The 27,620-nt window shown below is 40.0% G+C and overlaps 1 protein-coding gene across 7 annotated transcripts in view; it reads left to right on the forward strand.

The window, feature by feature from the left end:
- zmynd11 (zinc finger, MYND-type containing 11) overlaps positions 1 to 24,731 on the forward strand; it is a 189,480-nt gene extending 164,749 nt beyond the window's left edge. For 6 of the 7 annotated variants that reach the window (XM_078537348.1, XM_078537313.1, XM_078537331.1 and 3 more), the window contains 5 exons: positions 4,324 to 4,531; positions 8,865 to 8,933; positions 10,726 to 10,998; positions 13,893 to 14,078; positions 23,287 to 24,731. In XM_078537348.1, the coding sequence (XP_078393474.1) occupies positions 4,324 to 4,531; positions 8,865 to 8,933; positions 10,726 to 10,998; positions 13,893 to 14,078; positions 23,287 to 23,409 (859 nt within the window). In that variant the 3' untranslated portion in view covers positions 23,410 to 24,731. The remainder of the gene's footprint in view (positions 1 to 4,323; positions 4,532 to 8,864; positions 8,934 to 10,725; positions 10,999 to 13,892; positions 14,079 to 23,286) is intronic. The other variant, XM_078537324.1, reaches the window with a different exon arrangement.
- The last annotated feature ends 2,889 nt before the right edge of the window (positions 24,732 to 27,620 follow it).

Here is a 27,620-nt window from a genome sequence, read left to right on the forward strand (position 1 = left end):
AAAATTTTTATATCTAAAAGAAATTTCACATCAGCAAAGTGTAACACGCAGGACTGAAGTTGGATGAGAGGGAAGAGGGTAAAAGGATAGGACTGCAAAAGAAAGGACAAGGATGAACTGGTAAGGCATGGGAGCAAGATGGAGAGCAAGCAAGCAAATGTAGAGGTAGAGTTTGCACCCTGAGGCCAAATACAAAGTGGTAAGCTACAAAATGCGAGAAAGCAGAGGAAACCAAAAGGGGCACAACAATGGGATGGGGAAAGGGTTGACTCAAGGGAGAATGAAGAGCAAGAATGGAGCCAGAAAGGCAGGAGTGGGATAAATGCAAGGCCACAAAGGGAGAGAGGGTAAATAGGGAAGAATTGAGAGATTAAGGTGAAAAGATGAAAGACAAAAATGGTGAGTGGCAGTGATGAATAGAGGAGATGATGAAAATAGAAACGGTTGAAGAAATGGGAAGGACGACTGTTAAGCAAAGAGGACAGGTGAGGAAAGTAGAAAAGAATAAGTGAGACAAGACAAAATTGAAATCAAAAGATGAAAGGATGGAGAAGCATTAAAAGGTACAGGGAGCACCAAATAGAAAGATGTGTACCAAGGAATAAATAGCAGAAATGACAATTGGTTTTAACAGATGGACGTAGCACTGTGACATGGCATAGTGGAGGGTAGTATGTTACAGTTGTGTGCATTGCAGGTAATAAAAATTCCCTTCTCAAGGGCAATTAAGAATGGCAACAAATGTTGACCTAGCAAGCAATGCCCACATCCTGTAAAAAATAAAAAAAACTGGAGCACATGAATAGAGAGTAAGTCACTGTCCGCAATACAACTATGATGCAGAAAAAACAGAGGAATGTCATGGAGGATTCAGCTGTGCTTGACAAATATTTGTTTGCACTTTATGGTGATTAAGGGGTTCTAGTTGATTTTGGGAGAGGTGAGGGCAAACATGGTCAGTGGTTAAAATAGCACACAACTTCATGTGATTGCACTAGAGAAAACGAGAAATTCAGATCCACAGAGAGAGACAATTTCTGACACCAAGTGAGGGGATAAGAAACTAAGTAAAGAGCACAAGGAGGAAGTGAGATGACAGAGAAAAAGCATGTCAGAGAAGGAAAGAAAGTAATTTGGGCATTTCAAGAGAGAAGCTAAGGTAGGAGGGAAGACAAGTTTAGACAAAGAGATAGAGCATATACAGTGTGGAGGAATGGGAAGTTCAGACACAGCTGAAGACATCAGACAATGAAACTCAGACATGGGAAAGGAGACAGAGAGAGAATGAGAATTGTATAGGCAATAAGGAGAGAAAGAAGGATGCAGAGAGAGATAAAGGAATGTTCAGACTCTTGTGATATTCAAAGCTACAAATACACAAAGAGGATAGAGAGGTGGGGGGGAAAATACTCATGAATTCCGGGTTAGAAATGATAACCAAAGATTCACACTAGGATGTAGACGAAGAGAGGGACCACTAGTACATGACATATATGGAGAGTAGGCAATTATAGGCACGCATAAGGATTGAGGTTGCTACTGATAATTTACTGTCACACACTTGTTGCGTGAGTGAGTTGCCTGTTAGAATGTGAGTACAAAAGATGAAAATAGATCATTTTGCTCCAATAAAATTAGTTATGTATATTGTGTTTAGGGATAGTTGACTTGTGCATTTAGTTTTTTGTTTGTGGGTAGGCAAACAGATTTGAGGAAGCCTCCAATTTTGTAAGTAACCTGGATGTGACCCACATTGTGACTTCACGTGAAGGAATTGAAAATTGGAGCTAAAGTACAGGACATGTGTATAAAGCAGAAAAAGTCAGCAGATCAGACAGCATCTGTGGAGAGAGAAAGAGTTAAGGTTTCAAGTTGGTGACCTCTCATTTCCAGCATTTTCTGTTTTTATTTCAGACTTTGTGTATCAAGCAGGTGGTTTATGAGAAGAGACCAACTACTCTGGTGGCAGCTTGTTGAGTCTTGAGCCACTGAGTATATAATCTAAATCTCTTATACTTAACTGCAATGCATAACATTTTAAACTCCTCCCATGCATTATAACAAAGAGATTTGTATTAGGAAAACTAAAGTTGAAAAATATTTTACTCAACGGGCCATGTTATTTTGTCTGATAGTGACAGTTGAGGATTTATCTCCATCATCAACGATAAACTTTAGTTACCACTTATAGAAATCAGATACTTGTGATCTTGGCACTGTCCACCCCCTGACTCATTCCCACATTTGGCAGGCCCTTTTTTACTGTAATTTGGTGTGTATCTGGAATCTGCACATAAAATGAAGTCCTCATTTATGCAGAATCCATGCTTGTGAAAATAATTGGCATTAATACCACTATTGTGTGTAGGATGTTTCTAACAACTCAGAATTAATTTGCACCACAGTAATTGAAAGCTGTCAGATTCCAATGGTAACTCTCCATTTGATGTCATTAATAGCATGGCATCAATGTTGTGCGTTCTTATCGTGGGCACATTAGATGCAATATTTTATGGATATGCATCTCATTGGATTCTTTTGCTTCGTAGCAATTGTGCCACTTCTCGGGCAAGCATTGATTATAATAGCATCCAAATCAGATTTTACAGAATGTGTGTATTGATTAGACTGCGTAAAGTTTGCATTCTCCAGTCCAACTTCAGCATTCATATTTATTCAAAGCCTGTGTCAATGGCCTGTGCTGGTCATTACATTCTCCATACACTTATGAAGCACTAAATTACATCTTTGACTGTTGTTTGCATGATGTAACACGTGCGAGAATGTAATCTGTAACATGAGGTTATTTCACGGTCATTCTAATATAGTGAAAACCTGACGGGATTGAATTACTGGAGCAGTTGAGAACTCAGCAGTTGATGAATAAGCATCTTCAGCATTAAGAAAACTATTGATAGCCTTGTTGAACAAACTTGACTGTACTGTTTCCATTGATTTGCCTTCTAAGTTAACTAAGGTCTTCCAGTTGCTAATTTCCATCTCTTTAGTTTGTTAATTCCATTTAAACTGCATTAGAACAAACGGATGTCAATGGCAGCTGAAAAGTCCAGAAGAAAAAGGAAATTCCACAGATAGCTCAACCTTGCTTATCACAGCCTATAGATTTAGTGTTTTACCAAATCAATATTGTGATGAGTGTCATCACTAATTAGTTAATTACTATTTTAAATTCCAGTCTGTTGTTGGATAAGATGAGTTTGGGCTTTGCCATAAGATCATAACTGGAGCTGTACTACAAGAATTAGTGCTGTTCTATGCAGAGTTGTATGGTAACCCTAATCCTATTTGAAATGCTAAATTACATGGCAATGTTCTGTTTATCAGGCAGGCCTGGTATAATGCTTGCTGTTTTTGATGCTCCCACCTGTGAAACTCTGCAAGACCCCTTCACCTAGCATCCTGTTCTTTAGATGCTGAAACACAGTTAACTATCCTTATGATCAGGATAGCTGGGACATGTATTGGGCCATGGGAAAAAATAGGCTTGATGGGTGTTTCCTCATCACAAACTAGTGCAGCATTTCTGTGCTCACTGAAACCAGAATGAGTTTAGTGAGAAACTTGATATTAAAATTACCTTTGGTTGCACCCTGTTTTGCCATTTAGAAGAGAAAATTAAATTGTGGGCATTCTTTTTATAATCTAATCAATTGTATTTCCTCATTAAACAGATTGAATGAAAATAAAGAAGATAAAGTTATAATAATGTGATTGTATTCAATTTATTCCATTGAATAAAATTCTGATGAAGGCTAGCTCACTGTGTGCTGCAATTTAATCAGCTGTTGAAAGGCCTATGAGTATAACTCTCTGTGAATTTTGATTTATTTTCTTCTTTTATGGCTGCTTGTGATGTAATTTGTTGGCTGCTCCCTAAGACAGGATGCCTGCAATCAGATACTTGCCATTTGGGAAGCCCCTGGCGCAAACTTCATGAAAATGTCTTTATCTTTTCTTTATCCTTTCACGGAATGTGGGCATCGCTGGCTAGGCCAGCATTTATTGCCCATCCATAGTTTTCTTGAGAAGGTGAGCTGCAGTTCTTGAACCGCTGCAGTCCATGTGGTGTGGGTACACCCACAGTGCTGTTAGGAAGGGAGTTCCAGGATTTTGACCCAGTGACAGTGAAGGAACGGCGATATATTTCCAAGTCAGGATGGTGAGTGACTTGGAGGGGAACTCCCATCTAAATATATAAATAAAATAACACCTGATGAAGATAAAAGTTTAGCTTAATGCTACACTAGTTAAATTGCCAGCCTCCTAAATATTATTTGTGATAGATGGACTTTTTGGTTACAGGGCATGGATTCCATCAGAAAATATCCAGGATATTGGTGTTAATGTTCACCAGCTGGCAGTAAAACGAAGTCTTGGTTGGAAGAAAGCCTGCGATGAGCTTGAACTGCACCAGCGCTTCGTCCGTGAAGGCAGGTTCTGGAAGAGTAAAGCAGAAGATAAAATGGAAGAAGAAGCAGAATCCAGCATTTCTTCCACAAGTAATGAGCAGGTAGGTTTTGCATGTAAGTGCCAATTCATTTGGTTTTCAATATATTCAGTGTCATTAGGAAGCATGCTGAAGCCTGTAAGTTACCTTTAAATGCAAGTAATGTTCCTTGATGACTTGGAGAACACCCTATGCAGGCCAAGAAGGAATCCAAGTTTGATTCTTCATCTTTGCTGAGCCAATAGGATTAATGGCTTACTCCAGTGGTTTGGAGTACAGCAATTGGCCTTTGCTTTCTGGTTAGGGAAAGGAAAAGTCAGCCAGATTGCTGTCCACTGTCCCGTCTAAAGCAATGCCAAGTGATTTCAGCATCTTATTGGATTAAAAAGTTTGCTAATACCTCTTGTCTAGACTCTCGCATCAAGAGTAATCATTTGGGTACAATGCTAATGCTTGTGTGAAAGTCACTGCCTTCAGGAGAGACAATAAAATTGTGTAGTAGAAAAGGTATAGTGATTATGGTATTGGACTACTGATCTTGAGGTTGAGTTCAAATCCTACCATAGCCAAGCTATGGAACTAAGCAAGCTAATAATTTGTCATATGGAGCTAAAAGAAAGGCCCATTAGACTTGTCAGATTATCAACATAAACATGATTCACCAATGTCCTTCAGGTAATTGCTGCCTTCTAAACCTTTTTGCCAGCTCATTTTCAACAACAATCTTATTTAGTCATTTTTGTGTTTTCTGTCACGGCTTTAATAATGACCTCAGGTTCAATAAGTTTAAGTTAAATTTCTGCTTTGTTATATCCTAAATAATGACCTGACTTTTCCTATCACTCTGTTGTCATGACTTCCTTGTATGAAATATGGATAAGCCTGACTCTGTTTTCCTCTTAAAATTCAGAATTGCCATCCTCCTATGGCCTCCCCCATTGCCCTTGCTTGGATTCACTCTCTAGCCTATCAACTCATAGAGTATCACCAGCAAGAACTTGTCTTTCCTGTCCCCATGTCGTTTCCTCTAGAATCCTCCAAGAATTTAACCTTTGTCCCCTCCAATTCATCTATCTGCTGCCCATTGCAGCATCAGCCTAAGCCTTTCACATGCACATTTGCAACTCCCAGGTCTATCTCTGTACCAGCTCTCTCAATCCTTCTGCTGTCTCTGTGCTGACATTGCCATTGTAGGATACCAGTCTTGGAAAAAGCTTGGAATTTCCACCAGTTAAACTTTAAGAAGGTTAAAGTCATGTTCTTCATCTTCTCCACAAACTCCTTACTTGCACCAGTAATCCCATTCCCTTCCTCAGCCACAGCTTCAGAATGAACTAGGCTGTTCCCAATCTTTGCATCTTTTGTCACATTGCACTTCCAACCCCATATCCTCTCAGTCCCAACTATCTCTGCATTCCATCTCTGTAATATCACCAGGCTCAGCCAAACTGTTGCTGAAACTCTCACCTATATCTCTGTCACCTCCAGGCTTAACTATTCCTATCCTCTCCCTGTTCAGTCTTCCATCTTCCATGTTCTGTACACTTCAGCTCATTCAAAACTAGCTCACTCATCACTCACGTCATTGTTGACCTGCATTGACTCCCAGTTTCCCAATGCCTCCAATTTCAAATCTGTTATTGGGAGTTGGTGCAGGATAGGAAATGGGCAGCAGAGTTATAAGTGAGCCACTGCTTGGCTGAAAGAAGATATTCAACAGCAAGAATGACTGGCCTCTGCTCCTTTTCCTTCCACATGAGGAAGCACCTGGTTTCTGCTTAGCAGTTCCTCTGGTCGGGATGGACTCAAATATCTGGAGAAATCATGGAAACAAATTTCACTGCCCACTGGCCCATCCTCATATTTGCAGAACTTGAAAACAATAAGTTGCCATAGATGCTGGAGCATAAGCAAATCTTTTGAAGCCTCAAAATATCCCTCCAAAAACGGGGTCGACTGGCGTGGGCGTAGGTAGTTGCTATTTTTGAAATGTCATCTGATTCCGACGCAAAGAGAGGGTGTGTGTTTTAAATTCCCACGCACCTTCACAACACAGTCCGTATCGCCAACTTGACCCCTTATGCCCAGTTATAAGATGCGGGTAAATAAAACATGCATTTGTGGGGAGAAAAACTGAGGCTGACTACTATTAAGTCTAGTTAAGACTTACATGTTCAGTATATGCAAAAACATTTTTGGCGCTGGAAAAATGAGGTCATATATGCTACAATTATCGTAAATATCTGAAAATGATGGATAAAACAGAAGTCAGTTTAAATTACAAAAATGTCATACAAATGAGTGATTAAGGGACAGAAGCATCCAGGGTTGGAGAAATCATCAGGAACCAAACGAATAAAACTGCTTTAGTTTCATCAACCTCAACAGAAATACTAGTTATATATAGTCATTTGGTAGCACAGAACTTGAGTATTGCTGAATAAAGAGACATGTCGAAGCTTTTCATCATGCACTCATCAAGACACCTCGCAAGAGTACCAATATAAGGGGAAAATAATTTCTACTGTGTGTGAAGAGAGTGCTGATTGGTTTGCAAGTGGCCTCTAATTGTTAGAGGCGTTGCGATGGAGAATGCACCAGTGATGGTGATTGACAGTTAACTGCCAAGCATCGTTTGAAATTTATACCAGGCAGCTTGACCCTGTTGCTAGCTGTATCATTAGAAAATTAGAATTCGGCTGTGCAGGGGTGATGTACACACAAAGAGTAATGGATCACTCTGTGCCAAAAAGCTGTTGAGGCTAGGTTAATTGAAAATTTCAAAACTGAGGTTGACGGATTCATGTTGGGCAAGGGAATTAAAAGTTACAGAGCCAAGTCAAGTAGGATGAAGAAAGTAGAACTAGGTCAGCTGGTTTAAATGTTTAAAGGATCAAGATTATATAATTATTTTAAGGAACAAGAAATTTGTACGTATTCCAGCACAATAATACAGATGAGCTATAATCAATCAAGTTAAATGGCAGAACTGACTCAAGGGAAGCTGAAAGGCCTGCTCCAGTTCCCAAATATGAGAAGTATTAATAATTGCACAATAATAACTGACTTGACTACCAGGAAATAATGCAATTGACCGTAACAGTGATTACAAGGTAAATTCTATTCAAGTGCCTCAGGATATGTCAAAAGCTCTAGAGAAAAGCTTGATATATTTCCAGAGATTACCTAAAGTCCAACCTGATATCACTACCTTGACAGCACTCCAAAGTGTTTTTATGTTGATACACTGTTAGAGCAGTTTTATTCAATATTCAAGTTGCTTTGGAGCTGCAAGATGATAGGTGAGAAAAATGATTGCAACAAAAAAATCAACTGAATCTACAGCCAGCCGTGAAATATGATGTTCAATTTATATAATTTTGGTATTCCTAGAATATAATGTTACCAGATTTTTGAGTAACGTAGATTCTTTAACCGTACAAGCTAAAAATATCGATGTTTGTTTCCAGTTTTAAATGGCTGTTTTTGGGAAGCTAGAATAAAATAGTGATGCCTTGCCTGAGCAAAATAGGAAGTTGCGTTCTGTAGGTTGCTAAATAGCAGATTTGTTGACTAAGATTATGGTTAAATAAATATATTCCTAATGTTCTATCCATACTTGGTTCTCAAATTCTGTACTTTTTCATCAGTAGCCCAATTTATTGCCAGTGTTACTGATGCAATTACAGTCCTAAATTGCTTCACATTCTTAAGTTCACAGCAGTCCAATACTGCTCTGTTTGCGCAATCAAGCCTTTACTCTCAAATTCTTCAGAGTGCCAGGACTTATATAAAAACATTAGCTGACTGCTCTCCTCACACACACAAATGTCAAAATTACAGTCAGTCATGAAAACATTTAAGCTTCCAGCATAGAAAAATAAATAATAAAATGCCATAGCAAACCTCCCAGGCTTACAACCAGCAGAGGAATAAAAGTGCAGAATACTTAAATCAAAATGGCCAGCTGCACCATTGGCATAGAATCCAAAATTATCACTTTTTAATAACCTACACAATCCAACCAGTGTTTCTTAAATTCATGTGATCTCCAATGCTGTTTGTGAAATGACCTTTAGAGCAAAAAATCCTTTCTTTGGCTAAACATAAATATGGATAGAATTCTGCTCCATGCTGTTATCTCGTATGATAAACCAAAAATTAGATTGGCATATTATTCAATGTGCCCATGCTGTCACAAGAAAGCCACAGTCCGATTAGAGGAGTCTGTTTGTTTTCTGAGTGAAGTTTCGGTGGGGAAGAAGGGTGGAAGCAAGAAAGACATTGTAGTGTATTTTTGTTACCAGGACTGTTATTTCAGACCTAATAAGATGAGACATTATAGCTGATCTTCGTGGAACATCTATATTGACATGATGTATGCTGTATTTTATAGCAGAAAAGCACACAAGAACCCAGAAGCAAGAAATCCAGACGGAATCAACATTCAGACGCCAAAGATGAAGTAAGCTTAACCAAAAATACAATGGGGCATGGGGCACTGTAATTATATCTTGTATTTGAGAATACTGAAGGTCACATGAATTGTTAATAATTGCAGTTGCTATGCAGGCATAATATGAAGTCTTTTACTTGGAGGCTGAAAAGACCAGTTACATGGAAATTGCAATGTAACAGACTGTTTTACCACACTGGTTACTGCTGCTTATCCCCCATTCAACCAGTAGTCTTAACTCATGTTTGCCTGTTCTGCCCCATATCTCTTTTATTTCACCCCTTCTATCCCATTACTTCAACCACCTGTCCAACATTGATGCTTCTATCAGTAACTCTAGTACAGTAATTATTCCACAACCTTCTGAGTAAAAACATTTCTCTTGTTCTCTGTCCCAAATCTCCTGCCTTTCATCTTGTATTCATGACCCCTTTTTCTAGATCCTTCAATCACTGGAAAGAACCTGTTTCTATCTACTCTGCCCCATCTCTCTCCTCCGCTGTCAAATTACCCCTTAATCGTTTCTATTCTAAGACAACACCCCGGATTTTCAAGTTTTTTTTTGTATTTTGACACATCAGAAAATATCTTGACGAATCTGCACTGTACACTCTTTATTACCTCAAGATCCTTCCCACAGTGTTGAACCTAAAACTTCAGTTAGTACTCCAATTGTTTGCTTAACTAAGATCTTGTGCAGATACCTCATTAATCCAATATTCTGTATATTGTGCCATAAAACTTAGTATTCTGTTAGTATTTTTGTGGCTGTAGCTATTTGAGGGGCTTCTTTTCCTGTCAAGTGAACCTGTACCCCCAAATTCTTCTGTTCGCTAACTTTCTTCCATTTAAAATATGATTTAACTAAAATGTACTGCTTCACATTTACTGAATTGAATACCCCATAATCCATAACTTTTAATCCTCTGTAATCGTTTTGTATGGCTCCTTGTCGTAGCTTTTCTAAACGGTCCTGTGTTGTAATTTCTTTTTCCGCCTCATCTCAGCATGCATGACAGTCACTTGCCGCAACGGACAACTGCCTCACTGAGACACTGTGATTGGACAAGCAATGGGGACTCTGGATTTGAACTTCTCATTGGAGATGCCAGGATCCTACCTTTCTTGCACACTCTCCCAGTCTCTCATCTGCCCACTGGACTCTTACAATCCTCCGAGACCCCTACCCCTCTGACACCTGTGGACCTTGCTCCTCACTTGTAATTCAGCATGTATGGAGTTGAAACATTTGCTTGTTTACCTCGATATAGTAAAATCTAATATAAGGTTAGAACAGTTAGAACAGTTCCATGCATTGTTCAAATACTGCTCCTCATGGTTAACTGTTTTGTTTGTAAAAACTTCTATAAAACATACAAACAGTACTAGTCAGAATAGTCAACTAGATGCGTTTGAACTTGGGCAAAGTTAGCAGTTTATGTTATGCAAACTTAGTAGGTTATGCATTGTGTGCGCTATTTTAAAAGTGCACACCAGGAAATGGAGCGATTTCGGAATCTTTATGTTTTCTATGGCTATCACAAAGAGTGAGCATTTCACCCCATCTAATGTATATGGTAAGCCAGAAAAGTTGTCTACCATAATCAAAAATTGTTGTGTAGACGTTAAAATGAATTAACAAGCTTGCTTAGACCACCGAGCTAAACCTAGCCAGTGTCTTTCCTCATGACGTGTATATGTTGTTGAACATGCGCTAAGAATTTTGTCTGCAAGGATGGAAGTGGGAGGGGAAAACATATTCAACTCTTAGTGTTTGTGCTTTTTCTCCCCTCGTTCTCAGGAACCAGAACCTGAAATTGAGGCTGTCAGTTCAAGCCAAGAAATACCTACAGTGCCACCCCAGACCGAGAAAGTTTCAATTGCAACACAAACAAAGAAGTTAAGTGCCTCCTCACCAAGAATGTTACATCGGAGCACCCAGACTAATAATGACATCCCCTGTCAAAATATGTGCCATGAAAAGTACACCAAAATATTCAACGATTTTAAGGAACGTATGAAAGCAGAGCACAAAAGGGAGACCGAACGAGTTGTGAGAGAAGCATTGGAAAAGGTACAGACCAATTTTGGCTCAAACCTTCTAACCTCCCACAACCCTCAAGATACCTGCACTCTTCTAATTCTGGCCTCTTGTGCATATATCTTATTTTAATCGCTCCACCACTGATGGCCGCACCTTCAGTTACCTAGACTCTAAGCTCTGGAATACCCTCCCTGAATCTCTCTGCCTCTCTACCTCACTTTTCTCCTTTAAGACACTCCTTAAAACCTGCTTCTTTGACCTAGCTTTTGGTCATTTGACCTAATATCTCCTACAAAAGCAAAATACTGCAGATGCTGGAAATCTGAGATAAAAACAGAAAATACTCAGCAGGACAGGCAGCATTCTGTGGAGAGAAACAGTTAACGTTTCAGGTCGGTGATCTTTCACTATAAACTCTGTGGAGCGCCTTGGGGCATTCATTACTTTAAAGGTGCTATATAAATATAAGTTGGTATTGTTACCATTGTTATTGTAGCCCATGCTACCCTCTGTGTTTCTTCTAAATGGTGTTCAAAATGGTGGCGTACTTATTCATCAGCAGCGGGTGAGTGGTAGGTGGTAATCAAGATGTCTCCTTGCCCATGTTTGACCTGATGGTATTGGACTTCATGGGGCCAGGTGTCACTTCCCCTCAACTGTGTACCACTGTGCTCTCCATCTTTGGTGAGTCTGTCCTGCTAGTGGGGCAGGATGTAGGACATATGGTGATGGAGGAGTCTCTAACGCTGACTGGAAGTATGATTTTGAGTATGACTGTTAGGTTGTTGCTTGACTCGCCTGTGGGACAGCTATCCCAATTTTGACATAAGCCCCCAGATATTGTGACTTTGTAGGGTTAACTGGACTGAATGTGCCTTGTTCATGTCTGTGGGTGTGCTTAGGTTGATGTCAGGAAGCCCATCTGGTCTTATACTTGTAATGGATTTTTGTAACAGTTTTTGATACAACTGAGTGACTTCCGAGGGCGGCTAAGAGTCAACCATGTTTCTGTGGATCTGGAGTCACATTAAAGGCTGGGATATACAGATTTTTCGTGTCTCGGGTAATTAAAGGATATGGGGAGTAGAGGGAAAATGGAGTTGAAGCCCAAGATCAGCCATGATTAATTGAATGAAGGAGCAGCTCGATGGGTCATGTGGTCTACTCCTCTTATTTCTTGTGTCCTTGTGTATAGACTCAACAAGGTAACAATGGCAGATTTCCTTCCCTAAAAAGCACTGGTGAGCCAGATGAGTTCTTACGACAGTCTGTAGTTTCGTAGTCACCAATACTGTTACTAGCTTTTTTTCAGATTCAAGTAATCAATTTAAGTAATTAAATTCCATAGCTGCTGAGGTGAGATTTGAGCTTGTGTCTTTGGATCATTAGTCCAGGTCTCTGGATTGCAAGTCCAGTAACATAACTGCAATGCTACCGCATCCCCGGAATAGATAATTGAGCAGACAAGGTAATGGAAGTGAAATATTGGGAATTATTCAAAATACAATTAGATGCCATAATAACTAACTGGAGGGAGGGGCCAAACGACATTTTATCTGATTTGTCTAAAGAAAAGAACGACTTGCATTTATATAGCACCTTTCACGCCCACAATGTCCCAAAACGTTTTACAGCCAATGAAGTACCTTTTGAAGTGTAATCACTTAGGAAACACGACAGCCAATTTGCACATAACAAGTTCCCAGATAATCTATTTTTGTGATGTTGATTGAGGTTAAATATTAGCCAGGACACCACAGAAAAACCCCCTGCTGTTCTTTGAAGTAGCCCATGGGATCTTTTACATCCACCTGAGAAGGCACCTGGGCCCTCAGTTTATCATCTCATCCAAAAGTGGGCACTTCTGACACTGCAGCACTCCCTCGGTACTGCACCGGAGTGTAAGCAATGATTTTTGTGGGTTCAAGTCCTAGAGTGGGATTGGAACCCACAATCTTCTGATTAAGAAAGTGCTGCCAACTTAGCTGCTCATACTCTTATTTTGCTGGAGATGACTGGGGAATATTTTCTGGCAAATTAGTGTTAGGATGTCTTTCAAAGTTTATTTTAACTCCTAAGTACTTTAATGTTTAATTCGTCAAGCATTATTCATTTTAAAATCTGTTGCTCTTTTGTTAGCAGACCAACCTTTTTTGGTTACTTGGAATAATATGTAGAGTGGCACAATTTTACTGGAAACGTGGAATTTCAAATCTTATGTGAAATCCTCTTTCGCTAATCAAGGGTGACATCTAGCAACCATAACAGCATAATTTTAAGATATATAATTTTAATAAGTATATAATCAGTTGTGTTTAGCTAGAATAGGTTGAACTTTTTCAATTTAACATTATCCTGTCAGCTGCTCCAAATGTACTAGCTGTACTCAAACCAGCCATAATTTTGTTTTCAGATTCCAGTTCAACAGTGTTGAAAAGTCCCCCAATGTTGTGATAATGTCCAGATGAGTAATAGTTTTATTCCTCTTTGATGTTCTGCCACCAAAATACACACACAAATGTTTTAAATAAAAAGGTTTTAAAAAGCTTTTGTCTCTTGTCATTTTCCCTATTTTCTCCCTTATTTACCATTTAACATATTATTTCACCCCTATATAATCTATTTTGCCTATTATTTCCTATGTTTAAAATCTAATGTTTTCCCATGTTACATCCAATCTGCACTTCCTTTCGGGAGATGGGTTCCATCTCTCTTAAGCATGGTTCCTGATTTGCTGCAAACCAGTTCCAAAGGATGGTTTTCCAGCCAATTAGGGGATTGGACATAAAATTTGAGGCTTTGGAGTGACCTGATCAATCTTTGATGTCTGGTAAGATGTTCTTTTGTATATAAAAAAAAGCTGCTTAACACATTTGAGGGTTTTGCATTGAACTTTCTTGAATTTTGCTCCCTAATGTCTGCAGCTGCGCACTGAAATGGAGGAGGAAAAGCGCCAGGCAGTCAATAAAGCTGTCGTCAACATGCAGGCTGAGATGGACAGAAAGTGTAAGCAAGTGAAGGAAAAGTGCAAAGAGGAATTCATGGAAGAGATCAAGAAACTGGCCACACAGCACAAGCAGTTCATCTCTCAGACCAAAAAGAAGCAATGGGTGAGTAACAAATTGACTCTGAAGATATCAACTAAACCAAGGTGATTGAAGAACTGACTTTTTTGATTGAATGGGCGATTTCAAAAACCTACCTTGATATATGAACATATAAAATAGGAGCAGGAGGAGGCCATGCCACCCCTCAAGCCTGCTCCACCACTCATTAAGATAAAGGCTGATCTGTTTGGGTTTCGAATTCCACATTCCCATCTACCCCCGATAACCTTAGATTCTTGTGAGGCAAGGGAATTAATTTACCTCCGCCTTAAAAATATTCAATGACCCAGCCTCCACCGCCTTCTGAGGCAGAGAGTTCCAAAGTTGCACAACCCTCAAGAGAAAAAAATTCTCCTCATCTCTGACCAAAAAGGGTGACCCCTAATTTTAAAACAATGCACCCCTAGTTCTGAACTCTCACACAAGAGGAAACATCTTCTCTATGTCCACCTTGTCAATACCATTCAGGATCTTACATACTTCAATCAAGTCACCCTTCACTCTTCTAAACTCCAGAGGAAACCAAGCCCAGCCTATCTAACCTTTCCTCATTAGACAATCCGCTTAATCCTGGTATCAATCTAGTAAACCTCCTCTGAACCGCCTCCGCATTTACATCATTCCTTAAATAAGGAGACCAAAACTGCACACACTATTCGAGATGTGGTCTCATCAATGCCCTATATAACTGAAGCATAACATCCTTACTTTTATGTTCAGTTCCTCTCATAATAAAGGATAGCATTCCATTCATAATTACTTGCTGTGCCTGCGTACTAACTTTTTGTGACTAATGCACTAGAACAGCTAGATCCCTCTGCAGCCTGGAATTCTGCAGCCATTCTCCGTTTAAGTAATAATCTGCTTTTTTATTCTTCCTGCCAATGTGAACAACTTTGCATTTTCCCACATTATACTCCATCTGCCATATTTTTGCTGCCCACTCAACCTATAGATATCCGTCAGCAACCTCCCTATGTCCTCCTCACAACGTACTTTCCTTCCTACCTTTGTGTCATCTGCAAATTTAGCTACCATGCTTTCACTCCCCTCATCTAAGTGTAGGTTGAGCAATTTAGCACTCAGATGGCTTGTTATTTTCATTGCCAGCAGGACCTTTTAAGCTATACGGTGTCATTTAGGCATCAATTCATGCTATAGGGGTTAGTGCAGAAATTCAGGTGGAATGATTTGATGTGACCTGCTGAAACCTTATGAATCACTCACCCCAGTTACATGGCGTTGCCTTGCACAAACAATGACACCATCCCATGTTGATACATGCATTCTCTTTCCTGTTATCATTGATAGATTAACATTCTTCTTCTCTTGTGGGTAAATTAAAGTATTTATTTTCCAACAGCACATTTCTTAAGATCTTGAATTTCCTTTGTCCAGTCATAGTTGAACCCATGTGAAATACATTGCTGATCATCACGGCCTTCAGCTTCCCATTTGCCAGGCTATCAGTTGTATCGAACTCCGTTTTAGCCAGGTTTCTATCTACTCCACAATGATACTGGAAGAGGTTGTAGTAGCGGGCAATGACAGTGACACGTAGGCATCAGTAACCTCTTCAAAAACAAGAAGAAAACGCGCCTCATAATTACTGGATTGTACAGGTTTATGAAGAGTACTTCTCTTTGACTGTTAAAGAACGAGTGGACAATATTTTTATCTGAAATAAAAACAAAGTGCTGGAAAACTCAGGTCTGGGAGCATCTATGGAGAGTGAAACAGAATTAACGTTTTGAGTCCAACATGGCTCCTTCAGATGTTTCGAAGAAGATTTGATTGTTTATATAGAGCTGAATCACAAACCTTACGAGGCAGTGTTGGATCAGTCTGAATGCAGAAATGCTTGATATTTTTGTCGGATTAGACTTGGAATGGAGGAAGCTCGCAGAGCCCCCTTGGACCCTATCATATGAATGATAGAATCCATATTGTAGAAGCTGATATGACAATTCTGGATTAATGCTTTTTGTCCTTCAAAGTCACATTCCTCAAACATACTAATGCAACATAGAGCCACGCCAATCTTTCTGCTTCTCAGCAGGAACTTTCGGACAGTCTGGAAACAGTTGTTAGCCCTGTGGGGTGCCTCTTTGCTATGATGGTCATAGTGATTTCCAAGAATCCCTCCACTAATAAAACTTAGAATCCAAAATAGAATGAAATTGCTGCAGTTCTGCAGAAAATGTAGATGTTTAAATTTTAGAATGCTTCCAGTATTTGTTATTTCTTGAAGCCAAGTGCTTTTTTGGAGATAGTTTGAAGTTAATGCAAGGTTTTCTACATATCTTACTATAAAGGATCACTTAAAGAAACTTCCTCTTGTTATATCTCAAAATGGGCTTGGAAATCAAATCCAACTTTATTCCAACCCTTTGAGATTTAAATCTGGTATATATCAAACCTCCGATAAACATGCCCCTTCTCTCTCTGCAGAACTGATGCAAATTATCACTGGCATTAGCTTCATTAGATCAGTGTCTAGCGCTGGCAATCAAACAATATTTGAGATGAGAAGATTGATCAGCCATCCAAAATGTAGAACCATAGAACACTACAGCACAGAAAACAGGCCATTCGGCCCTTCTAGTCTGTGCCGAAATATTATTCTGCTAGTCCCATTGACCTGCACCTAGTCCATAACCCTCCAGACCTCTCCCATCCAATTTATTCTTAAAACTTAAGAGTGAGCCCGCATTTACCATGTCAGATGGTAGCTCGTTCCACACTCTCACCACTCTCTGAGTGAAGAAGTTCCCCCTAATGTTCCCCCTAAACCTTTCCCCTTTCACCCTAAAGCCATGTCCTCCATGTACTTGGAGTAAGAAATTAAAATTGTTTTCCTTTATTTTCCTAGAGGTCAGACTCAAAATATCAGGTAGATTTTGCTAAAATACTATATATTAACCAAATAAAACTTTTATACAACGTTTTCCAACTTTTTTTGAATCTATGGGACTACTGGTTATAAGGAGAAAAAAATAGCCGAATGTGCCCTGAGTTGTTATCAACCAGGTAGTGGCGACCTTTAGATAATGCTCATTTTACTCGAGCTACACTTACTTCAGAAAAGTTTGTAATGTCACTGTAGGTAACATCTACAGAGTTGTTATTTGAAACAACTGCTATACTTCTTCTAAGCATAATTGTGTAGATTTATCAACTGAGAATGATGTAACATTTTGGGTAAAGTGAATCTTCTTGCCTGGTGTGTTGGGGATGCAAGAATTAAGTAAGATCCTTGACCTGTTGCTTTGTAGGGCCATTTTCACATGTTGAATGGAGGCATTCTCCACATACCAGTTTCTGAATCTCCCTGCCCCACAGTCCCTTTCTTGGAAGTATATTATAAACAGATGTTATTGTATTTGATTAGAATTATATTGCCTTTATCCCCAATTGTTACAAAAGCATTGTTGCATCAACCCATTATAGCAAGGGGGATGGTCACATGAATGATGCAGTTTCATCTTCCATTTCAAACCTATTGAAGGGGAAATATTCTCATGATTTTCCACTTTAATAACCTGAGTTCCCTTCTGTAGTTCATGAAGAGCGTATTCATTTGAAGAAGGAAAATTACTCTATAAGACTTAGAGGATTAGATGAAAGAATTATAAAACAGAAAAATATTCTGAACAAAGTGTGATCAGAATTTAATACAAGTAATTGTTATGTTTTCAGATCTGCAATGCGTACCTCCTCAATCCTTTCATTGGAAATAAATTTATTTCTGCAAGCCTTGTTGCATAACTGAAGAGCAAGCATTCTGTTGTGCAGTCCACATTACTTCTTGATCCCCACTCAATTTATAGATATTCTTTTGAAGATAGGATGCCTAAACTCCTTCTCAGTATCCCAAATCTGGAGCGATTAGTGATCTATACTTGTTTTAACTTACAACCCTCGTTTAAAAAAAAACCCGACCAAAATAGGAACTTATCAGTCTACTGCTCGTCATCAGGAGAGTGATGGGTGGAGTCACTAACGCACTTATTCACCAATAACCTCTTCACTGACCCTCAATTTAACTTCTACCTGAACCCCGCTTGGTCCAGTCTTTTACAACTTTGTTCTAAGTATTGACATAAGCTGAATTGATGAGGTGAGAGTGACTGCCTTGACAGCAAGGCAGCACTCAACCGAGTGTGGCACAAAAGAACCTTAGCAAACCTGAAAGCAGTGGGGATCAGGGGAAAACTCTCCGATGACTGGAGTCATACTTGGCACAAAGGACAATGGTTGTGATTGGTGCAGGTCAATCATCCCAGTCTGAGGGCATTGCCAAAAGAATTCCTCAATGTAATGTTTAAGGGCCAACTATCTTCAGCTGCTGCATAGGTAACCTTCTCTACATCATAAGGGGTGGGTTATTTGCTGATTGCACAGTTTCAGCTCCATTTACAATTCCTCAGATATGGAGTATGGAAGAATAGTGTTGATGTTACTAGAAAATAACAGTGTCAGCTGAACATGAATATTCAAGTCATATTATGGCAGTTTGAAAATAAGGGCCTGAATTTCACGCCCCCCCCCCCCCCCCGCCCCCCCACCCGCAGGTGGGTTTCTAGGTGGGGGGGGAACGTGAAATAGCTCAATTGGGCTTCCTGCCGGGTGCCCGCCCGCCCTGATCTCTCAGCAGTTTTATGCTGGGGAGGGTGAGGCCTTGGATGGGCCGCTTACCTTTGCCCCGATTGAGGCCCTTAGGTGGCCAATTGTTGACCACTTGAGGACCGTTTCCCACGCAGCCTCAATTTTTAGGCTGGCGGGCGTATTTCCTGGGTGGGGAGGGAAGCCCGAAAATAATTGGGCGTAAGCCTTGGATGGTGTGGCAGGGAGAGGGGGTGCCTGCATGATGCAGAAGCCCGCTTCTAACGTCAGGCACCCCCCCCCCCCCCCCGCAAAAGGTCCAGTGGCCACTGGACCATCACCATCCCCCCCACCCCCAGACTCTTCCCCCCAACATGCAACAACCACCACCACCCTCTCCACTCCACCACCACCAGGCCTTCCGTACACTCCAAGCCCTGAGACCCCGAAAACTCCATGCACTCCCAGGACTTAGACTCTGAGGGCTTCAAGATCTTTCACTCCTGTCCACTGCAGCTTCTGTGACTGCAGAGACTGGCCAGCAGTCTCTAAGGCGGGGCTTTTTTTTTTATTCACTCATTGGATGTGGGCATTGCTGGCCCGGCCAGCATTTATTGCCCATCCCTAATTGCCTGTGAGAAGGTGGTGGTGAGCTGTCGTCTTCAGCTACTGCAGCCCATGTGGTGTAGGTAGGGAGGGAGCGCCAGGATTTTGACTCAGCAACAGTGAAGGAATGGCAATATATTTCCAAGTCAAGATGATGAGTGACTCGGAGGGGAGCTTCCAGGTGGTGGTGTCCCCATGTGTCTGCTGCCCTTGTCCTTCTAGATGATACTGGTAATGGGTTTGGAAGATGCTGTCTAAGGAACCTTGGTGAATTCCTGCATTGCATCTTGTGGATGGTACATCCTGCTGCCACTGTGCAATGGTGGGAGTGAATATTTATGGATGGGGTGCCAATTGAGTGTGCTGCTTTGTCCTGGATGGTGTCAAGCTCCTTGAGTGTTGTTGGAGCTGCACTCGTCGAAGCAAGTAGAGAGTATTCCATCACTCCTAACTTGTGCCTTGTAGATGGTGGACAGGCTTTGGAGAGTCAGGAGGTGAGTTACTCACCTCAGGATTCCTAGCCTCAACCTACTTTTGTAGGCATGGTATTTATATGGCTAGCCCGGTTTAGCTCCTCCGGAGTGAGGGGCGGAAACCCCACCTCTGGCCAATTAACGCTCATTTGAGTTTGAAATGTCTGCAGGGCAGACAGTGTCTGTAGGGATGTGTTCTCCACCAACTCTTTGGCTGGCGGGACAGGAATCCCCATCCTGGCCATGAATTAAGTTTTACTGATACCTGTTATTTACAGATTTTTAGAAGCTCCTATGAAGTTGTCAGATTGTTGTGAAAGCCCAATCAATTCACTGATCTTTTGGGGAAGGAAGCCTCCTGCCATTATCCAGTATGAGCTGTTTGTGATTCCAGCCCCACACCAATGTGTTTGACTCTCTATTGCCTCTTGAAGGGGCCTAACAAATATTCAGTTGTGCTAAACTGCTAGAAGACCCACCACCACTTCCTAAGGATAACCAGAGATGGCCTTACCAGCAATGACCTCATTCAAAGAATGAATAATATATTAAAAAGGCAGCCCTTACCTGCATGCAGAAAGACCTGGGCAACACCCAGGCTTGTACTGAGCAGCAGCAAATAACATTCGAACAACACAAATGCCAGGCAGAGACCATTTCCAACAAGATTGATCCTAACTACCTCCCCTCAACATTTTAAAAATATTATCACCAAGTCTCCCACTATAAGCACCCTGTGGATCATTGTTAACCAAAAACTCAACTGGGCATGCCACATAAGTATCATGGCTGCTAGACAAGGACAGAGACTTGAGTTTTCTGCCATAAGTGGTCATCTCCTAACCCCTCAAAGCCTCTACTACCTACAAGGCACAAGTCATGGGTGTGATGGAATACTCCTCGCTTCCTTAGTTAGGTGCAGCTGCACCAACCTTCAGAAGCTTGGCACAATTCAGACCATATCAACCTGCTTAATTGGCATCTCGTCCAGTAGCCTAAATATCTACCCCACCACCATAGCTGTAGTGTATCCTATGTGCAAGATGCAAACCAATGGCCTCTTGCACCTGGAAGGACAAGGGCAGCAGACGCATGGGGACACCATCACCTCCAAGTTCCTCCTCCAAGTCACACACTGTCCTGACTTGGACACACAGCACCCCATTCTTTCATTGTCGCTGAGTGAAAATTGCAAAACTCCCCACCTAACAGCAGGATGTGGAGTACCTTCACCACGTGGGCTGCATCACCCTAGGGATAAATTCCTACTATGCCAGTGATGAGCATGTCCCAAGAATTAATATTAAGGAAAAAGACACACTCACTTGGTTAGCCTGTTAATAGCTTCAGAGTTTTTGTTGACTGCTCAGTACTCACCCCAAATGCTTCTACTTTTTTGATTTTTAAAAAAATAATTTCCTAAGAATGTACCCACATAATTTCCTGAAAAATGCCAGTGCAAATAAAATCAACTATTGAAAAGATAAAACTCTTACAGATTGCTAAGGGTAAGATTCTGTTTTGAAATAACTGAAAATGCATTTGAAGGCTTATCTTAGCTCTCTGGATTTCTAGAGTACAAGTTAATTTTTTTTAAAATGCTTAGTTGCCAGGAGATGTGTAGGAAGTGTTATAAGGGACTAGCCCTAAAATTCCCCAGTCTGACAGCTTAATTATGACAATGTATTCATGGACGAATGACACATCTGAAGCCACAAGGAAATGGCACAAAATAAGTAGCACAATTAACTGTTTGATTCCAACAGAAATGTTATTTATGTATCTTAATAATGCAAGAAGGCTGTTAGAAAATCATATGGGATCTTTGGCATTATAAACAGTCATAGAATACAAAAGCTAAACCATTACAAATCTCTGGTTATGTGTCAGCTGATTATTGTATCCAATTCTAGGCACCCAAGTTAAGGGAGAATGTCAAAGCTTTAGAGGGTGGAGAGATCATCTACCAGCGATGCAGGACTAGAGAAGCTGGGGTTGTTTCCCATAGAGCAGAGAAAGTTAAGGCGAGATTTAATAGCGTTATTCAAAAACATGAAGGATTTTGATAGATTAAGAAAGAAACTGTTTCCAGTGGCAGAAGGGTTGGTAACCAAAGAGTGCTCAGATTTAAAGTGTTTGACAAAAGAACCAGAGATGAGATGAAAATACTTTTTCTTTTGCACAGTGCGTTACGACCTGAATGCCATGCTTGAAACCATGATGGAACCAGCTCCAGTAGTACCTTCCAAAAGAAAAGTGGATCATACTTGAAGGGAAAATATTTGCAGGGCTATGAGGAAGGGCAGGGGTGTTGGACTAATTAGATAGCTTTTTCAAAGATCCAGCACAGGCTGAATGCCCTCCTGTGTTGTATCACACTGTGATTCTGGAAGTTGAATCTTTAGTATTTTGAGTAGAATTGCATTGTTGGAGGAGCTGTCTTTTGGATGAGATGTTAAACTGAGGCTGTATCTGTCTATTCAGGTGGATGCAAAAGATCCCAAGCGACTACTTGAAGAGCAGGCCAATTTTTATCTTTGACCAATATCGCCAAAACAAATCACCTGATCTTTCATCTTACCTTTTGCCAGACTTTCTGGGTAGTTTGACATGTTTGCCAACAAAAAAACAGTGACTGCACTTAAAAAATATATATATATTAATTGGCTGTGAAGAATTTGGGATGTCCTAAGTACATTAAAGTTGCTGTATTAAATGCAAGTCTGTCTTTAGTAAAGACTTGCATTTCAGAAAACCGCCCACAGAACCAGCAGTTGTTTGGAAAGTTCAGCTAACAAATAGTCCTCAACCTTTATTCAGGGAAAATAATTGGCCAATATTATTTGTCAATTGAGCTTTTTAGGAGCAAGAATAACTCACCAAATACAGAAGTAGCGTTCCTACACAAAATTTTCAAACAAAGTCAAACACCTTTAGCTCTGCAATGACTCGGTTATGGCTACATTGGAGTTCAGGTTCACCAACTTAAAAAAAAAAGTGACTGACTCAAGAAATGTGCTTAATTCAAGAAGCAATATTTGAAATGTATTAATATTTTCTCACTGTTCATCTTTGGGGCACTTATGTACATCAGAGCCCTCTAGTGGTGGTGGCTTACCATGGCACATCTTTAAGATGCCATTTTCAACAGCCATTGTATACTCTAGAAGAATACTCAGTGAAGAAATCCAGATGTAAAGTTTACAACTCCTCCTATTATATCTCATTGCTCAAGCCTGGTAAATATTCATTCAGATGTACCATGATATCATAGCCTACTGGAATGTGGGGAATATAAATATAAAATCCAGTTCTTTTAAATTGAGCAAACTTTTCATTACCAGAAACAAAATGGTTCAGAATTGTAGTTTTTATCCTTTCACAATCCACCCACCATGTCTGTAATGTGTTAGAAGGGAGGGTTTAGCCACTTCCCCTGCCTGTACTGTGTCCTTTTAACTAAAAATGCTATTGGAAATTCTTCAGGTAGTGTAAGTAATCCTCTTGTCTTCTCTCTCTCTCTCTAGTGTTACAACTGTGAGGAAGAAGCAATGTACCACTGCTGCTGGAACACCTCGTACTGCTCCATCAAATGTCAGCAAGAGCACTGGCATGCTGAGCACAAACGAACCTGCCGTCGAAAAAGATGAGAGTTCTGTCCTCCACAACAGCCATACTAAGAAACAGAGATAGTTTCCTTTTCACAGACCGTGCTGGTTTTATTTCGGAGCCACATTTCTGTGAATCTTGCTTCCCATTTGCACCAGCATTTTAATCTACAAAGCTTAGTTTCCCTACCCCCACCCACCCACCCTCCCAGTATAATCAGTTAGCCGAACCAAGTCGATCTGTGTTAATTTTAACCAGATACCTTTTTGTGTGTTTTTTAACTTCTTTTACATCAGTGGTCATATGATCAGTACTTCGGGACAGGGTTGACACAGCAGGTAATAAACCTGCTTTAAAAAAAATAACTGTTAATATTTCCCAACTCTGCTTTTTTATATTTTTCTTACGTATGCTACTTTTATTAATAAAAAAAATTGAATGTTGATCATGTATTAAAGCAGGGAAATGGGATTTCTAATGAGCTGGACCTTAGAGATGGAATGAACATTTAGTTCTGGTTTTGTAATTTGCACATTTCTTTTTTTCCTAACCCAAATGAGTCCACACGCATGTAAAATTGCCAAATACTACCTTTATGTACCAGTAGGTATGAACAGAAAAATTACAGTGAATTTTGCTTTCTGCACCAGTGTTCACTGAATATCTGTGCAGTTGTCTGTCTTGCAGTTGAATTGTATAAAATAAAATGAAGCACTTAGTTTTCTCAGCAGCTGTTAGGTTTTGGATCGTAATTAGCTATTGCTGCCTGTTTGCTTACAGTCCTTGTCACCTTAGACAGAATTATGTAACTGCATGTCAATCCATTTATAAAAGGCATTGTGATTGTGATGGGTCTGTACCTTGCTGAGTGTCTGGTACAAAACACATACCAGTAAATGTTTTGTGGTATTGCAGAAAACGGAAAATAATTTAAATATAGAATCATTCCAAAGGCTGTTTAAACATTTTACTAGTAGCTGCATGAAAGTAAGACACGTGTAACTTTGACTGTTCTGTTTTCATGTCTTGGTGACACCATTGCACCTTTTTCAAATTATGCAGTATAAACACTCTATTAAACATGACTGTGGCCTGATTTTGTTTTAAATTATCACTAAATTAACCTGCTTTGGATTGTTTTAGATGCGGCATTAAAATCAATTCATAGCTAAATACAGTTGCCATTTGTAACTCCATCATGTAAGGTTTAGCCACTCTGCACATTTATTCATTTAAGTGTGGCATCACATGGCAGTTCAGTTAGGACATGGCAAATTCTGGGCTTTTTTGTAAGTTTTTCTTACTGGCAATATATTAAATCATCTGTGTTTACATTGGGCAATAAATGTATTTCAGAGATGTACTTTGAATGTTTAACTTTTGGTGTTTATTTATATATAAATATCTATAATAAAAACAATTGGCAAGGATTGATGCAATGTCGTCTTCCCATCTGGAGAGGTGGGCCTACTTCGGTTGATAAATTGAGCAACTTGTTTAGATGTTGATCCATGTACTACTTAAGCAGCTAAATGGCAATATTTTACTGCAAATCTTACTATCCAGAACAAAGAAGTCTCCAAGTCTACTTTTTTAAGCTTTGTTTTTAATTCACTTCAAGGGTTTTTTTAATCAATTGGCTATTGATTCCAAGCAGTTTACAAGGTAAATCTCCAATTATGCTAACCTCACCTGAAATGATTTTCCTATATTTATTCTGTAGTACTAGAATATTATACTTTCTTCTGGATCAACATGCAGAGTTGCCTTATTTGTTTTTAAATCTACCTTTATACCATCTATGCTTCCCTTTCCCCCTTGAGCCCCCACATCTGGCAGTTCTGACACTGCATCTCGTGTCTCTGACCTTTTTTAATTCACTTATTGCCCAACTCTTGTTCAGAGGGCACTTAAGAGTCAACATGTAGGCCAGACAAGGATGGCAGGTTTCCTCCATTAGTGAGCCAGATGAGTTTTTACAACAATCGACAATTGTTTCAGCATTAAACTGTTAATTCCAGATTTTTATTGAATTCAAATTCCACCCTCTGCCCTGGCAGGATTCGAACCCGGCAACCCGGGCATTACCCTGGATCTTTGGGTTACTAGTTAGCGACAATGCCACTACTCTCACCGCTCTGCTGGGGTGAAATCAGGTGATGTTTCAGAGGTGGATACAGGTGGTATTAGTGATGCACAAATATGAGGTCGGAAGCACATCATGGGATTAAAGGTTGCGAACAGACTAGCTTAATCTCAGACTGTTGACCAGGAGAGAGAGATGGAGTCGGTGGTCGGGGAACAGATTTTTTTTTAGCAACTTACCATTCAGCCATTTAACTACGTTTCCTCTGATTTATGAGTCCAATTCTGTATCCCATTTGCAGGCCAATGTGTCATGTGCTGGTTGACCGAATAATTAAAATGCATCTTTACAAATTTTTCTTAACCAAATAGAGATGGAAACAATTGAGGAACAATTGTCATCCCTTAAGCCTAAGACTTAAAAACTAGAAGAAAGAAAAAGAAGAGAATGAAAAGCTGGAAAGGGAAGATGGGATATTGTGTGTAATTAGATGAAGTGGGTAAGTGCCAATAGAATGAGGAGAAATCTCATACAGATCATAGAATCACAGACTGGCTATAATACAGAAGAAGGCCATTCAGACCATCATGTCAGTCTGGTTCTCTGTTAGAGCAACTCAGCTTTAGTCCTGCTCCCCTGCCTTTTTCCCTGAAGCCCTGTAATTTTTTTTCCCTTCAGGTAATTACTCAATTCCCTTTTGAAAGCCATGATTGAATTTGCCACCACCACCACACTGAGCTAGTGTATTCCAGATCCTAACAACTCACTGTGTGTAAAAAAAAAAGTTTTTCCTTGTGTCACTGCTGATTCTTTTAACAATCACTTTAAATCTGTTTTCTCTGGTTCTTATCCCTTTCACCATCGGAAACAGTTTCTCCTCATCTGCCTGATTTTGAACACCTCTGTCAAATCTCCTCTTAACTTTCTCTAAGAACAGCCCCAACTTCACTAATCTATCTATGTAACTGAAAATCCTCATCCCTGGAATCATTCTTGTAAATCTTTTCTGCACCTTCACATCCTTCCTAAAGCATGGTGCCCAGAATTTAACACACTCCCGCTGAGGTTGAAGCAGTGTTTTAGACAGGTGGTTTGTCATAGCTTCTTTGCTTTTGTACTCTAAGCCACTGTTAATAAGGCATATGGGACCCTGGGCTTTATAAACTGTTTTCTCAACCTGCCCCGTCACCTTTAACAATTTGTGCACATGTACCCCCAGATCCTTCTGTTCCTACATTCCATTGAGAATTGTGTCCTTCAATTTATATTGCCTTTCCTCATTCTTCCTGCCAAAATGATTCACTTCACTCTATGTCCTCTCGAAGATTCACTGTTCTCATCAAAGTTCACAATAATTCCAACTTTTGTGTCATCTGCAAATTTTGAAATTGTGTTTTGTGCATTCAAGTCTAGGTCATTAATATAGACAAAGAAAAGCAGTGGCCCTAATATCAACCCCTGAGAACCTCCCTATGTACATTCCTCCAGTCTGAAAAACAATTGTGCACCACTGTTTCTTGTCACTCAGACAACTTCATATGCTGCCACTGGCCCTTTTATTCCATTGGCTTCAATTTTGCTGACAAGCTTGCTATGTGGCACTTTATCAAACACCTTTTGGAAGTCCACATACTCTATCTACATCACTTGCATTACCCTCTTCAATTCTCTGTTACTCATCAAAAATCTTGAATCAAATTAGCTGAATGCAATTTTTCCTTAACAAAATTTCCCTTGGCACAATAATAGTTAGGAAGGTAAATTGTGAAGATGACACAAGGAGGTTACAAAGGGACATAGGTGAAGGGAGAGACCAAAGATCTGACAAATGGAGTATAATGTAGGCAAATACGAAATTGTCCATTTTGGCAGGAAAAATAAAAAAGCTTAGCTAAATGGTGAGAGATTGCAGAGTTCTGAGATTGAGGGATCTGGGTGTCCTAGTGCATGAATCATAAAAGGCTAGTATGCAGGTACAGCAGGTAATTAGGAAAGTTAATAGAATGTTATAATTTATTGTGAGGGGAAATGAATACAAGTGTAGGGAGATTATGTTTCAGTTGTACAGGACATTGGTGAGACCACATCTGGAGCACTGTGTACAGTGGTCTTTTTTAAAGAAGGATGTAAATGCATTGGAAGCAGTTCAGCGAAGGTTTACTAGAT

Source organism: Cetorhinus maximus, chromosome 3 (assembly GCF_964194155.1).
Source record: "Cetorhinus maximus chromosome 3, sCetMax3.hap1.1, whole genome shotgun sequence".
Classification (NCBI taxonomy): Eukaryota; Metazoa; Chordata; class Chondrichthyes; order Lamniformes; family Cetorhinidae; genus Cetorhinus; species Cetorhinus maximus.